This window comes from Opisthorchis viverrini, assembly GCF_000715545.1.
Source record: "Opisthorchis viverrini unplaced genomic scaffold opera_v5_43, whole genome shotgun sequence".
Taxonomy (NCBI): Eukaryota; Metazoa; Platyhelminthes; class Trematoda; order Opisthorchiida; family Opisthorchiidae; genus Opisthorchis; species Opisthorchis viverrini.
In genome coordinates, this window is record NW_008751699.1 from 283,232 (window position 1) to 298,501 (window position 15,270).

The 15,270-nt window shown below is 46.0% G+C and overlaps 2 protein-coding genes across 2 annotated transcripts; one reads left to right on the plus strand and one right to left on the minus strand.

Moving 5' to 3' along the window:
• Positions 1-6,711: 6,711 nt before the first annotated feature.
• On the plus strand, positions 6,712-13,189 carry T265_03136 (hypothetical protein; the record flags this gene model as incomplete). The annotated part of the gene is made up of 4 exons (XM_009167549.1): positions 6,712-6,917; positions 7,460-7,517; positions 7,822-7,894; positions 12,653-13,189. 4 exons carry the CDS (start codon positions 6,712-6,714, stop codon positions 12,715-12,717), a joined length of 402 nt encoding a protein of 133 aa, XP_009165813.1.
• T265_03135 (hypothetical protein) lies at positions 6,808-7,008 on the minus strand (the record flags this gene model as incomplete). The annotated part of the gene is made up of 1 exon (XM_009167548.1): positions 6,808-7,008. One exon carries the CDS (start codon positions 7,006-7,008, stop codon positions 6,808-6,810), a length of 201 nt encoding a protein of 66 aa, XP_009165812.1.
• Positions 13,190-15,270: the final 2,081 nt, after the last annotated feature.

Below are 15,270 nucleotides of genomic sequence, written 5' to 3' on the forward strand. Positions count from 1 at the left end.
TGTTCGTTCTCGATCTCCGAAGACTCAACACTCATCACAGTCTATGAAGATGCCCTCAACTCTGACAAACTCTACCGGGGACGAGCTTGGTTGTTGTGGCAGCTGTAGGTCGGTCCCTTCAGATTTGTGAAACTCTGACGGTGTTCTCGATCTCCGAAGACTCAACACTCATCACAGTCTATGAAGATGCCCTCAACTCTGACAAACTCCACCGGGGACGAGATGGCTTGGTTGTTAGATCGTGAATTTACGGACCGGAACGTCCGTGGTTCGGATCTGACTCCTGCATGTCGACTTCTATCTAGGCTTGAACAACCTGGCAGTATCCCAGCCCTCGTGCTCCCTTTGGGTGGCATGACAGCTAGGCACCTATAGGGTGTGACAGCTGGACGATTATTGTTTTTATTAAACTGATGGCTTTACTCCAAAGTATCTAGAATGAAGAAAATACCGGCAAATTGGAGCGATTCGGCTAGGACTCACATTCCAAGATGATGCAAGAACACCTTGCGGAAGCCACCGGGGTATCAATCTAGTGGCCATAATTCCGAATCTGCTTTCTGTCATTATCCCACGCAGTCAGATTCGTGAGCATCAGTATATGTTTTGCCCTGGAAGTGTTCGAATTGGGTGTCGTCATCTTGCGACNGGTCCCGGAACCCCGTCCCTCTTTCCGAAGATCAACGATGACCGTTTGATATAAAAACTGCTCTGGACTCCGTTGTTCTCTAGAAATTTTGGTGCTGTAGGGTATCCTCTCCAACTTCTCTCACCCATCTCCCACGTGCTCTAAGACCCTTCTGTATGTTGATGGCCTGGAAATACTACCCAACGACCACCTACTCTACTAGCCATTCAGACTTGCACCAAATGGTCTGCAACTAGCTTTATTCCCTCAGATGGACTTCCAAAACCCATTCACATCCTGTTACCTTTGACCCCTGTCACAAAAAACCTCAGCCCCTGCATGGATCTTGCCCCTTTGATGATAACAATCTACTCTTCCAAGGGGACTTTCAAAACTATCAATCTCTTTAGGCAAACTTCCCTCAAATTAGATTTCCATAATTTCGACACACTACTCCACAAATATTCGTCTGTCACCAGGGTATTGTAAAATCGTATCATTTCGGTGACTGAAATGTGGATAAAACAAAATTGAAGACTTCCCGGAAAAATCTCGAGAGAAGATTTCTTTATTGCATAAACTTCCGTACAAATTCGCACTATCCTTTAAATACTGCAGGCTCCGGTATACCATACCTCCACTTTCAAACCCTCTACCCAATACCCAAGCTTCTCTACCCTCTCAAAAAACGCTTCGTTGCCACAGCCCGAAACTTTTCCAACGCAGACACGTTACCCGACCGCGTGGAAACTTCTGCGGAGATGCCCCCAAGTGGAACAAGCTTTCAGCTCAAGCCTTAAGTTGACCAAACCATCCCCCAGGACGCTCGAACTCCTGTACTCACTCACCCCATCTCTTGGGCCGGTAGAACTGAATCAAATGAATCTGCTCCCGCCCGCCTCTCTTACTGTCGCTATACTATAGCCCCATTGTTATGGTCTAATATGAATTGTGGTTATCGATACCGTTCACCACTGTTCACCTGTCCACACTCTCAAATCTGGTGAGGTTTAGTTCTCTTGTCCTTTTTCAGAGTTCACAGCCTGGATTGTGATACATATACTACCATGAACCTAGTACTTTCGAGCCACTTAATCTGGAATAACATACTACACCCCCTTCGCGGAGTGTTCCCAGAGCCTCAACACAGATCGTGATTTCGCAGGATGGATTTCAAAGCTCTCCGTTGTAGCGTGAATAGCAAACGTCTATAGGAAACATTGTTAGGTAATTTGCTGAGGCCGGTTCAGATGAAAACCGGTTTTCCGTGTGTTATGTACGACGAGGGTCGGAGTGCAACGACAATCAGAATGACAATGGAAAAGACTGAGGGCCCGAAAGCTGGGCTTTATTCATCCAAAACTTTGACACTGAGAGCTGAAAACGGAAGAAAGTTATTTAGCAATAAATGAAGAAACGTTTGAAAAACAGAGCAAATATACAACATTCACCCCCCGCACAGATGAAAGTTCTCAAGAGTTTGATTTATAATTGAATAAGGTCAGGCCTCTCTGTTGCGCTGGACATACGGCCGTGTCCGCTGTTCTTGTATAACCAATGGGTGTTCAAAAGAATTCGACATTTCACTTTCCGAAGCAGAGTCAGATAGTTCCGGCTTAATAAATGAATCAGCGTTGGACTGTGGTTGCTGCTGTTCGGATGCTGGAGCACATCCGAAATCTGCTGAAGGGGCCAGGTGACGTAGGGAGACCGTTTCTTCCATGCCGTTAGAGTGTCTGACATATGCGTACTCAGGGTTACATTCCAGGAGCTCAACCTCTTCGACTAGGGGGTCGTACTTTGAAGATCGTGTGTTTCGCCGCATCAGAACTGGTCCTGGCGAAAGCAACCACTGTGGCAAGGACGTACCGACTGCGGATTTTCGATTGTGATGAAACATCCGCTCGTGTGGAGTGGCATTGGTGGCCGTGCACAACAAAGAACGAATCGAGTGGAGAGCGTCTTGTAAAACGGTTTCCCAGTGACTGATGTGAAGACCCTTTGATCGTAATGAAAGCGTAATAGCCTTCCACAAAGTTCCATTCAATCTTTCCACCTGGCCGTTCCCCCTTGGGTTATATGGAGTGGTCCGACTGGTGGCTACACCTTTTTCATGAAGAAATCGTTTGATCTCATCCGAAATGAATGATGAGCCACGATCCGAATGCACGAAACTTGGCAGGCCAAATGTGGCGAACAGTGGCACAAGGCATGATATCACCGTAGACGAACTGATATCTGGACATGCATAGGCGAACGGAAAACGGGAATATTCGTCTACGATCGTCAGTAGATATTTGTTTCGAGTCGTCGAAGGCAGTGGTCCCTTAAAGTCAATGCTTAAGCGTTCAAACGTTTGTGTGGCTTTAATGAGGGTACCGCCAGATGACTTGAAGAAACGTGGTTTTAGTTCCGCACACACTTGACACTGCTTAATGACGAGTCGGATATCCTCTAGGGAGAATGGTAGATTCTTGGCACGAACGAAATGCATCATGCGTGTTGCTCCAGGATGACACAGGGTTGTGTGTAAGCGTTTTAGATCCAGGTTAGATGAAGTGTTCGCACAGACACTTCGAGAAAGCGTGTCAGCAGCTTTGTTTTCTATGCCTGGTCTGTAGGTAACGTCAAAAGAAAAAGGCGACAACTCCATCCGCCACCGTTGGATTTTGTCATTTTTTATTTTCCCTTTTTGTTGTGTTGAGTACATGAATGCAACGGATCGCTGATCAGTTATAATTTTGAAATGGGTCCCGAGTAGGTAATGCCTCCATTTGCGCACTGCTTCGACAATTGCGCAAGCTTCTTTCTCAATAGCGGAATGGTGTTTTTCGCTGGCAGACAGTGTACGTGAGAAGAATGCGACCGGTCTGCCATCTTGATTGAGTGTAGCAGAAATCGCGACATCAGATGCATCAGTTTCGAGCACCAAAGGTATTCTCGGGTCGATAGTGACCAAGGCTGCATCCATCAACTCCTTTTTCAAACTTTCAAATGCTTTTATAACAGATTCAGGGACAGGAAAGGTTGTATTGTGAGTGATTGGGTAGATCTTATCCGAGAAACGGCTTATCCAACGAGAATAGTACGCGAACAATCCTACCACTCGTTGTTGAGACTTGATGTCGTTCGGAACGGGCAGTTCTTGCAATACCTTGAAGCGTTCAGGGTCTGGTTTGATGATACCTTCAGTAATTTCATAGCCGAGGAGTCTGAGCTTAGTGGTGGAAATCGTGCTTTTATCGTGATTTAACTGAAGGCCGTACTTTTGTGCTACGGTGAGGAAAAGCTGGAGGTTTCGATCATGTTCTTCTTGATTCTTTCCACAAATGGTAACATTATCCACATACGCATATGTCCCGGTAAGTTGTTCGGCGCGTATTATGTCATCCATTACCCTTTGAAAACAGGCTACCCCATTCGTTACTCCGAAAGGTATTCGACGGAACTGATAGAGGTTGTTGCAAGCCTCAAAAGCCGTGTAGATTCTGTCGCTTTCTTTAATGGGTATCTGATAATACGCACTTTCAAGATCAAGCGTGCTGAAAATACGATATTGAGCTATTTTAGTACTTAAATCTTCAAGTCTGGGGAGCGGATAAGCGTCCAGTTGCGTAAATCGGTTTATAGTTTGACTATAGTCAACCACCATTCGCTTCTTCTGTCGTTCATTTGTCGTGACGAGCACTTGCGCTCTCCATGGGGACTTCGAGGGTTCAATGATGTGTTGGTCAAGTAAACGCTTTACTTCAGAAGCAATGAAGGCCTCGTCGTCTGCAGAATGTCGCCTGGACTTTATGGCGATTGGCTTGCACCTTGGGTCAATATGCTCGAACAAAGTGGGAGGTTCAATTTTGGCAGCAATTAGGCCACAAAGGGAAAAAGAAGGTTTGTCACCGTTGAATGAGATTTCCAGGGACTTATGAAGCTTAAGAAAGTCATGCCCTAGCAAAATATCTGCACAGAGGTCACGTAATACTGAAAACCTGAAAGAGGGATACTTGTTTTGTTTGTGTTGCAACGTTAAAAAGCAATGTCCAAGAGTAAAGCTTTTGTGCTGGATAGATGCCAAAGTTATCTCAGATGACGATGGTAGTACAGACCACTTGTTACGACGGACTACCTTTTCGGAAATGAAACTTTCTGAGCTACCAGTATCAACAAGAGCTCGAAGCGGGACACCATTGGCTTTCACATCGGTGACTGCTTCTTTTAGACACTCAGGAGCCGCTGCAGTGACGCAAGATAGCGCACTTGAAACAGATGAGGTGTTCCGCGGACCAGTAGATCTGCATACCTTTTGAAAATGCCCTTTCTTCCCACAGTTTTTGCAGGTCGCATCTTTAGCGGGGCATTTATATCTCGGGTGACGAGCATAGCCACAGAAGAAACATGAAGACCCCACACTGGCAGCAGTCGCCTGCTCGTGCGATGACGTTTGAGAACGTGGGGACTTTGGCGGGTCGTTCGATACGGTGGCACAGGGAAGTTGAGTGTTCGGCAAAAACGACAACGACTGTTTTTGCGCTAGTTCGAGGGACTTTGCATGGTCGTACGCGGTTTTAAAATCCAGCGACTTATGTTCCAGCAGTCTCTGGCGTATAGTATTGGAATAAAGTCCGCTAATAAACGCATCTCGCAACGCTTCATCGGTATGCTGTTCTGCACTGACGGCTGTAAAGCGGCAGTCTGGCAATAAACAGCGAAGCTTCTGCACAAACTGATCAAGGTTCTGAGCTCCGTCCTCTTTACAAGTGTTCAAAAGATGCCGTGCAAAAACTTCATTTTTTGACTGTACGTAAATTTCTCGCAAGGTTTCGATGGCTGATTCATAGTCTTTGCAGTCTTTGATGAATCGGTCAACACTAGGGGAGACGTAATTGAACAAGGTTTTCAGTGTATGTGGTGAATGAGAACCGATTGACTCTAGGAAGTTTGTGAAAGGACGAAACCAACGCTCCCAGGTATCTGCCGAGTCTTGAGTATTGGGGTCGGTATCGAATCGTTCAGGACGTAAGAATCGATCCATTGTTCGAAGAAAACTTTTTTTGGGTGAATAAATTGTTGTGTACGGCGAGGGTCGGAGTGCAACGACAATCAGAATGACAATGGAAAAGACTGAGGGCCCGAAAGCTAGGCTTTATTCATCCAAAACTTTGTGAGAGAGAGCTGAAAACGGAAGAAAGTTATTTAGCAATAAATGATGAAACGTTTGAAAAACAGAGCAAATATACAACAACGTGCTTCGCGCACCAAAAACAGAGCAAATATACAACACCGTGCCCATTTCGCGCACCTCTGTCCCTCGCAAATAGGATGTTTGAGCTACATGAACGGTCTTTTGGAGGTCGTATTCAACGGTAATGTAGGCAAAAATGCATTCCTAATACGGTTGTACAGCATGTTTCACAATCTCCAGGGCGGTGTTAAACACATCGATCTGTAGTAATCTGACCCACTTTCTCGGAAATCGACTTATACTGGTTTTCTGGATGGTTGGAAGACGTCTAACACCCAGAGGGAGGCGGAGAGTGTGATGGATTGGACTAACTTTCAGAAGTAAGGGCTGCATTTCATTAGGAGAAGAGCTGGAATCTCACACTTGTTGACCGATCGGCGATCAGTGTCAATGTCTTTGTGAGGAACAGTTGTGCAGGATGACAAAAGTCCAGGCATATCGGTCTCCAAAGTATACACTGACGAATTTCGGGAAACTACGCGCTCATGTTTTGCACCATCGCCATGGAGTATCATTTTCGATTACGTAGGGATTACGCAGATATTCCGGATTTGGGTTTTACACCTTTTCCGGTAAGAAAACAGTTTCTTAGGATGCGCTACTGAAGGTGTAGCTCGAAGGTCGAGTGTTTTGCTTTAATTTGGTGCAGAGACGGTCATCAGGTTGGACCTTTTTGGATCTCAGAGATTGCATCTCTTCCTCATCAGTGATCGTACCTGGCACTTCATAACTAACCCAGGGTGGTCCTTTGGAGAACGCATGTCCTTCCGGAAGAAGGAGCATGTGCCCCAACAAGACTATCGACTTTTGATCAATATGGTACCGGCGCGTCTTCGATATTAGAATGAGTGGGGATGTTCCAGTCTTTTTTCTAGTGACCGAATTAAGTTGGGAAGTTTCCCCAAAGTTGCTCTTAACCAGGCATTGGTGCACACCTAGCTCACAGGAAGGAAATGCTGCCTGCTTCAACTGGATGCACGGAGAACAGACCACGAGTATCGGAAGGGATCAAGGAGAGGAGAAGGTCCGATATGTCGTGGAACTGGCCGGGTGTCGTACGATTAGGAAGAGACTTGTTTTGCATCGTGCCGCCTTCCAGAATGGCTTCAAGCAGGGCTGTCTCAAAGGCGTATGGTGACATGTCACACCGAGTAAGGTCCTACCCAAATTCTCGCTGCACTGAATTTCTCGACAGCATAGCAGTCATTCTCACCATGGTGTTGTCGAACTTGTTCAGGCAGACTATGCTTGGACCAAATGGTTCAGTGGTTAGAGCGCGAATCCACTTACCGAAAAGTCCGTGGAGTACTTGGGGCGGTCGAATAGTGTTCTTTACCAGTCGGCGTTTTCCCTCAGTGTTGGTCTTAATAATGCATCTGTTCTACTTTCCAGCTGTGCTGCATTCGTTGATTCTGCCTTCTGTACACATACCAATTTTGTCGAGGAACTCACTCACTATGTAGGTTTTCTGATGTACCGTCTTTATTTCTTTGCTAAGGTCTAAAATATCCTTCAAAATCACCCTAACGTCTGATCCATCTCTCCCCTTCAAAGTGTAAGCTGAATTTACTTAACACATTGGTACTCCATAGGTTGAAAGTCCCAGATACCGCACCATTCACTGCTGTACTTAAGTTTGCAGCCGAGGAAGTAAGTATTTTTGTATCACTGGAGATCCTCGTACAGGTTTTTCTCCACTACACTATCTTTGTTTTCCGGACCAGTTGATCTTTTTCGCACTCTTGTGTAGGCCGTCCTTTACAAGCGAACTAGGTTTTTGTCGAGTTTCGGAGAAACGTCAAATAGTACAGTACATGTTGAACTAAATTCCTGCCTCATCAAAAGTTGACTTTCAGGGATCAGATGCCATAGTGTATAGTGTATTTGAATTCAGATGTTCATAAAATACAGTAGTGGAGTGTGTCCACACTTTTCTTTACCCTTTTCTCTACAGTTTTCTGTCCCCCCTGCCACTAGTGCTATTATTACGGATGATGGGATTGGAATCAATCCACAACAAACTGCGGGTAAGTCAGCCTGTTGCTTTGTAGAAGTCTCTCAAACCCAAAAGAATCGAAAGAATGATATTAGGATCAAGTGTACAGCGCTGCATTATTAGCCACTTCTTGCTCTAAGCATGATTTTCCAAAGTTACTACTTTTCCTCTTGTGCCCAAAACGAATGGTGTAGCATTGACTCGTTGTAATAAAGGTACTGTCCTATATGTGAAACCAGTCTATGCTAGAAAGCCGAGAATCACTGTACAACTTTCATCCTCATTAAGTACCATCAGCGGCGCACATCCCAAGTAACTCTCAAACCCGTGATCTCCCGGCGGTAGTTTGAACTCCTAACCATTTGGCCACAAGGGGCTGATCAGAGATGTGATTGGCTCGAATCTAGACAGAATGTGGTACCGCTCATTTTCACCCACTGAACTCACATCACGGGGTCACGCGTGTTTACTGGCTCCCCGATTGACGAGTTAGGTGGAAGTTCTACTCATCGGTTGAATTTTATTTCTCTGAACTACTTATAGATTGCTAGTGGTGAGATTTGGGAATTTTACTGGAGATTCCACCCCTTAAGTGAAGCCTACCTGCACTGAAAAGCCAAGAACCACAGAGTTTCCGTGATGATCCGGAAGTGATATGGATGGCCACCTAATTCACTAGCGACCTGATTTCTTAGGATGGGAAGGAACCAGACGATACGGGGCCGGATTTACTGCCTTCAGGTCCGGGAATAGGTGTGTGACAGGTAAACTGGCTCGCTTTCGGATCGTCAAGACTTTTCGATGGACAAAGTAGAAAATGTCGAAGTCCATAAAACAGGCCCCAAATACATCTCCGCTCTCTCTGACGTTAGCGGCAGATCGCCTTAGTTTTATATGAATGTTAATAAATACATCCGAAATCCCTAAGCGAGAATCTCTCATTTTCGGTAACACAATTTACATGGGTAGAATGCAAGCTTGGCAAGCTACAGGACGCAAGGCTAGCGGCATTTCTTCACCAGCCATTTACTCACGGGCTTATGATTGTGCTCCCACTTGGATAACGTACTGTAATCAGGCTTGATGTGCTGTTTTTTGCATTATGAAGCGTCCGTCCAAACGAATGTGTTACCAAAAAGACTGGGAATAAAACAAGCTACAGTACTGAGGTAGAGCTTGAAAACTTTACTTTCGGCCCTAAGGTACGGAAAACTCTATCTTCGGCACACTTGGCGGAAGACAGTATAACCGTGAAGAGCCGCGTTACGTATTTCTGTCAGATGACAGCGAGCCGCTGTAAGCATATACCTTAATTTTCGGTACCTTGTGCGAGATCCTTTCTCTGAAAATAATGGATCTTACTGAATACCATCGAAGTATATGAAGTGATTTAGCTCTAAAGCGCATCATCACCATCGACAACCCAACTTCAGGATTCACCACTGATGCTTCAGTGCCGAACATTTATGATTTATTTGAAAGCCTCATTGTGAAGAAAGGATTAAAAGTGGTCAGGGAGGAGACTTATTGCTAGCTTACAACAATCATTCCCGGGCGCCTACATTTCGAGACACTCATTCGGGCAATCCCGGTAAAAAACTGATAACAATAACACCATTGATATCGATTAGCACCCACACAGCGTCTATACCGAGGCGCAGTGAGGATCACGCGGTCTCCATCTTGGACAACGAGTAGCACCGATAATGTCTAAACGCTTCTTTATCTCTTATACCACTCTACTGGGTCAAGATTTTGCCACCTCCCTGCTTCCGCCACTCTGAACTGGGGACGGAAAATAGCTTCTCTTCACCTGTCCCATCCAACGCAGCTTCCTATGCTGGACACGTTCTTCAATGGAAGTTCCCGTTGCACAACCGAAAACTCACTTTCTAAATGCCTCGTTGCAGATTCGCGGACACCAACCTACACGAGTTATGGTTCTGAGACAACGATTGTTGATGATCCGGAAATGTCTTAGTTCCGCTACTCGAACAGGCCACTTCTTACAGCCCGTACTGTATCCTGATTCACACGTCCCTTGAGGTTCAGGGATATGCCGCTCTGACGCCATAGTTGTCTCCAATTAGCAAACGCGACCCGAGCCTTGCAGATTCGTGCATTGACCTCATCTGTCACTCTACAACGCTACATAACGTCGAGGACCTCTGTTTAAATTGTGAGTGGCTTGCTCAGTGCCTACATGTTCAGGAGCTTCACGTTAAATTTTGTGGGTGCAAAGGGCGTAAAAAAGACCTTTGGTGCGTCCTTCCGAAAACAACTGTACCTTCTCTTCTTCGAAGACGATAGCGATGTCGCGCGCACATCCCAGATCCACTCACCGATTCTCCCCACTCGTCTGGGAGAGTCTCCTTTTCCAAAATACAGGTGCGCCGACCAGACATGCGCTGACTGAATACCTTGCCTTATCTTTGGACAATAGGTATTGGAGGTTATTCGAACCAGGAGCTCGGTAGCGCTTGAGAGAACGTATGTAGTCGAGGTTTTAGTGGGTTCCAGGTTCACAGTTCAGGATTCTAATTCAGCTGTAGGATACAAATGAATGGCAGCCGGTGCACACGAGAATTGTTATTGCAAATATTCAGCCCAGTGGTTGAAGCGTTATTCTGTATTCAAGATGGTCGCTCTTGTTTGATACTTGATGGTTTCGCTCATAGGTGGTTTCCGGGGGCTGGTTGTACGGATCAGCTGGAATGGTCTTCAAGCATTTTCGACTTTCTGGGCCTCTTCCATTTCCTTGACCTTTCGTGTCTACCAGGCTTCGCAGTCGGTGCACATGCTCACTTTCACTTGACGTCTGGTAATTCGTCGGGCCAAATTATTTTCGGGCAGGCGGGATATTTCCCCGAGATTTGGACAGTTCCAATGTTCCGTTTGATGTCCAGTGCTTGAGTGGGGTTAGTAGCACCCCACCACTGACAAAACTTCCAACCACTGTGAAAATATGTGGCGTTGTTGTTCCAGCATGGTGGAGCAGTTGAAAGAGACTCTAGAAAGCGATTTCTGACGAATTCTATAGCTTTCGGATCTCCCAGTCTCTCGGCGTCTAAGCAACCTGTCCGTACCCCCTAAACCACAAAGGTACAAGTGACTCTCGACGAGCGCTTGGTCCGAATTCACAGATGTGTTCCGGAACGAACGGTAGTCAGTGATTGATCCGAACCACCGGTAATTGATGGCGATGTGATCAATTTGAGTTAGCAGCTGGCACGCTGTTGGAGGGCACCATGTGGTCGGAGGCTATTTCGCCTATTTCGGAAGCTAGGACTGCATAAAAATAGCCTGAGGTCAGCACATAGCTGAGGCGATCGTTCGCCATTGTCTGTACATTCTGAGTCCAATCCATATGAGTTTCATGCGCTAAGCCTACCCACTTGCGCATTCTGACCTCAAGAAGCTTGTACGCTTGCGCAGCTACTTACCACCCCGCCCCCAAATCATCGGTGAACGAAACTGCGACAGCTGCAACCACTGTACGACGAGTACGCGGTTATTACAGCTGACAATGATGATGACGATGATGATTGTATCTCGTTGCAACAGGGCATTCAGACCGTCATAAAACTTGTCTTTGACCGTTCCAGAGCTACAGTCGGTTGGAACGTAGGTGGACATGATAAACAGACAGCTATCAATCTCCCGCTTATGAGATTTCTTCACAGACGTTGCCAGACGAATCGCACAGAGGCAACTGTCAACGTATATCCACCCAAGCAAGGATCCTCCTGCCCGGTGATTGACGGCGATACCAACCCCAGCCCATCCTGCCGCAGAAGCCTCGGGATCTTCAGAGGTACGCAGCTGGAAGCAAGTGGAGATTGATATGGCAGTTATCTCCAACCACTGTACTTGTATCTTAAATTCTTGTTTCTAATACACAGCACACGTCAATATCAAGCGAACCCACCGTGAGGACAAGAACAGCTTTTCCTGCTTGTTCTGGAGTGTGAACATTGAAAACAAGCAGATGGACTGGGTGCCCGCACTTTAAGATTGATTTTTACCTGTCTTAGGGTGTCAGTACCGGATAACGCACAGATATTGCTTGTAAAACCGATTCAGGAAGAACGGAGTCATCAGTCCTGAGTGCGGGAACTACAAGGAGAGAGTTATTAATGGAATGGGGAGAGAGGGAAGAAAAAGTATGTGGAAGAGAAGGAAGGGAGGCTTCAGCAGTAGCCTGTTTTCGCTTACCCGCCCTGCTGTATGCAGTAATTAAGGCGACTGGGCTGGTGGCACGACGCTATTGCCCATGTGGCATGAGACTATTTTTAGTTTTTTCATGATTGTACTACTACCGAAGTGCCCAGGAAAACGGTTAGATCCCTCAACCAAAGTCTTTGGCCCAAAGGCGCCTCTGCAAGACAGCGGTATTTGGTGAGAAATCCAACTAGGTTGCCGTTTTTATAGAACAGCTTGTCACACGCTCCACCTCCTAACCTGAAGGATAATGGGACTGTTTATCAGACTTCTACCCATTGACCAACGTAATGTCAGACCTTCTCAGCTGAACTGGTTAGATGTACCAACTACCGGCTCAATTTGCCTACAGGCGAATCTGCTCTGCTGATCTGCAACTCCCTTCTCTCGAACAGTTGTCTAACTGAGCGTGTTATTTGGTCACACAAGACTCCCTTTTGACCAAGCGATTTTGAATTTCACTACCTTCGAGATTTTGTGCGTTTATTGCATTCATAATCGCCTGGTATCTCAACCGATCGAGAGTTGAGTGCGATATCTAATGAATTACTGTCCTTTTATCCTCCAGGTGATGTTTTCCTGAAGCATGGTGGTGATCTCCGGCTAATTCCACGAGATCGTGTCGGCCACTGATCTCGGACATTGTGTTGACAACCGGTCAGAATTAGACGGGACCGTTACGTCGGTCGGTCGACGCGCAAAACCTTATGCTGTTTATTGTGTCGAGTGCTTTCTCTGTTCATTGATGCTAATTTCTCCCCTTTATCATTTGTATATGGTGACGAATGTTGCTATTTTTGTCCACCTATATTCTGGAACTTTGATGATGTTTTCATCGTACAGACGTATGTGGTGATACCCTATTTCTTTCGTCTAGTTCACTACTGTCTGGGGCCGTACTCTAGTCAATTCTGCTCTGGTGTGTGATTGGTTTTATTTCCGTATCCAGTGTTACCCAGTACGTTATCACTGCCTGGAATGTTGTTTCAAGCGACCAGCGTATACTTCCTATCAGCCATGAATGTCTCCTTGTTAGTGAAGGCAACTAGAAGGAAGCAGTTAAACATGCCGCATTCCACGTCCTCTGTCGTGTGCTACATGTCGTGGTTGGTTCACTGCAGTGGGTTGAATATGCTTGTTCGTTGAAAACACCAGACGCCGGCTTTCTTTCGGACAGATGAATAAATCACAGTAGCTGCAAATCTCCTTCTTGGTGGTGACTAACGAAATTGAGTTTTTTAGCAGAAGATTACGTTGAGAAAATGGTCCTAGTGCACACAGCATAAATAACGAATAATCATGGCTCGTGGGAAAGCCGAGTTCAAAAGTGGAGGCAGCTATTAGTGGCATCCAAAATGGGTTTCATTTTCCCCGAGAGAAACTACTCACAAGGTTGCTGAAAACTCTTCAGTAGCCCACGAACGGTTTCGCCCTTTTTAGGGCTCATCAGGTAGACGCAGTCGAGAAATACATGATTTGCAAATCAATTTGGTTTTCACGAGAGACTCAACTGAATCTCTCGTTTGTGATATTCTGCAACTGAATATGCTGCACACAGGCCGCCTCACGATTCAGTTGGCACGATATTCGAGATATCGCAGTATATTTTCATAAAGGAAACTACTCACAAGATTGCTGAAAACTCTTCGCCAGCCCACGACCGGTTTTGTCCTTCTTGAGGCTCATCAGGTAGGCTTTATCCCCGAGTTTTCGTCAACCTTATGTTCTAGTTGAATCGAAATTTCACGAACTATACTCATTTGCACACCAATTTGACTTGTCTCACTGTATTTTCGTACCTAAGGATACCATGTCCAAAGCGAGTCAGTTAGTGTGATACGGTTGCGGTGATGATTTCGACTTCCTAGTGTTTTACTGCTGTTCCGCCTAGTTTATTTTCGCACCTGCAGACATGTGTTAAACAGACAGTTAAACTCGGTCGTTGGCTTACTCGCTGAGCTGGGCAATTTGGTTGCAAACGTTTCACCACCAATCGAGGTGCGTTATTGGGGTGCGTAGCGGTGGGTTAGTGGTTGTGCGTAAATTATCTATTCTTTATAAATTCACATGACTAACGCTCCGGGTGACTACTGGATGAATTCTCAAAATCGGGTAACTTCTGTGTGACGAGTGCTTCAAGGTTGGCGGCTGGTGCTTTTTCCCCATTCCTACAACCCTATGGTAAGTCCGATAGACTCAAGTACTAGATGAAAACTGAAACTTCCCGTCCCCATATGAAGTGAACTGATCGAATTTGATCCTATGGTCCAAACACTTTGGATGATATACGACTGTGCGGGGACCATTCCACTCTAACGTGATGCGAAAGTTACGAGAATAATGCCAACCACTTGCTGGCTCGCAACCAGATAAGCCCACCATCCACTTGAAGCCTTTAGGTGCAACATGATAAGATTAAAGCAACACAAGCCCCAGTGTTTGCCAAACATCCTGCGTTCGTAAAATTCTGTCACGACAGAACTCACCTCGTTTGGCTAAATGGCTCTCCTTTGGGAGCCATGTCAAAACTAGGTAAGGACCAACCCATCCTTGGAGGCGTTTGCTCGATTTTTCGTCCCCCTCGGTTAGTGCAAGCAGGTAGACCTTGCCACATGGGTCTCTACCCTTTTTTCATCCTTTAGCTCATACTGCGAGGACCCTTGCTTTTACCCCTTTGCTTCAACAGTGTTTGGTTTAGTACGGTTTTCTAAGCATAAACAAGAGTTAACACTCGACATTGGTTCACGTCAACTTTCGAATTAATCTCCTGGAATCCGGGTCACTACAGAACAATAAATCGACTTCTTGTTATCGTACTACCGAGGTTACCATAACGTCCCCGGTTCTCGTCAATTGTCTGATTCGTTGACAGTCAGAATGCGTCTACCGCGAGCCACTTACCCACACTCGGTGGTCCACAACGAAAAATCGTTGTGGTCGAGGGGTCTACAATCCTCCAGCGGGTTCGTTATCCCGTTTATTTACCGTGTGATGCAATACCCTATTGATTGGGGCCCTGATCCATTTGACGGCGGACGTGGATGCGAGATATTTCAGCTTCTGTTCCGCTAGACTGAATCTTAAGCGTTCCTGGTACGAATGTTTGGTGTTTTTAGTCGTCCCACACTGGAAAAATCACTCCCGAGATCCTCAGTCACTATATTCGTATATAGGTGTTCCATTTAG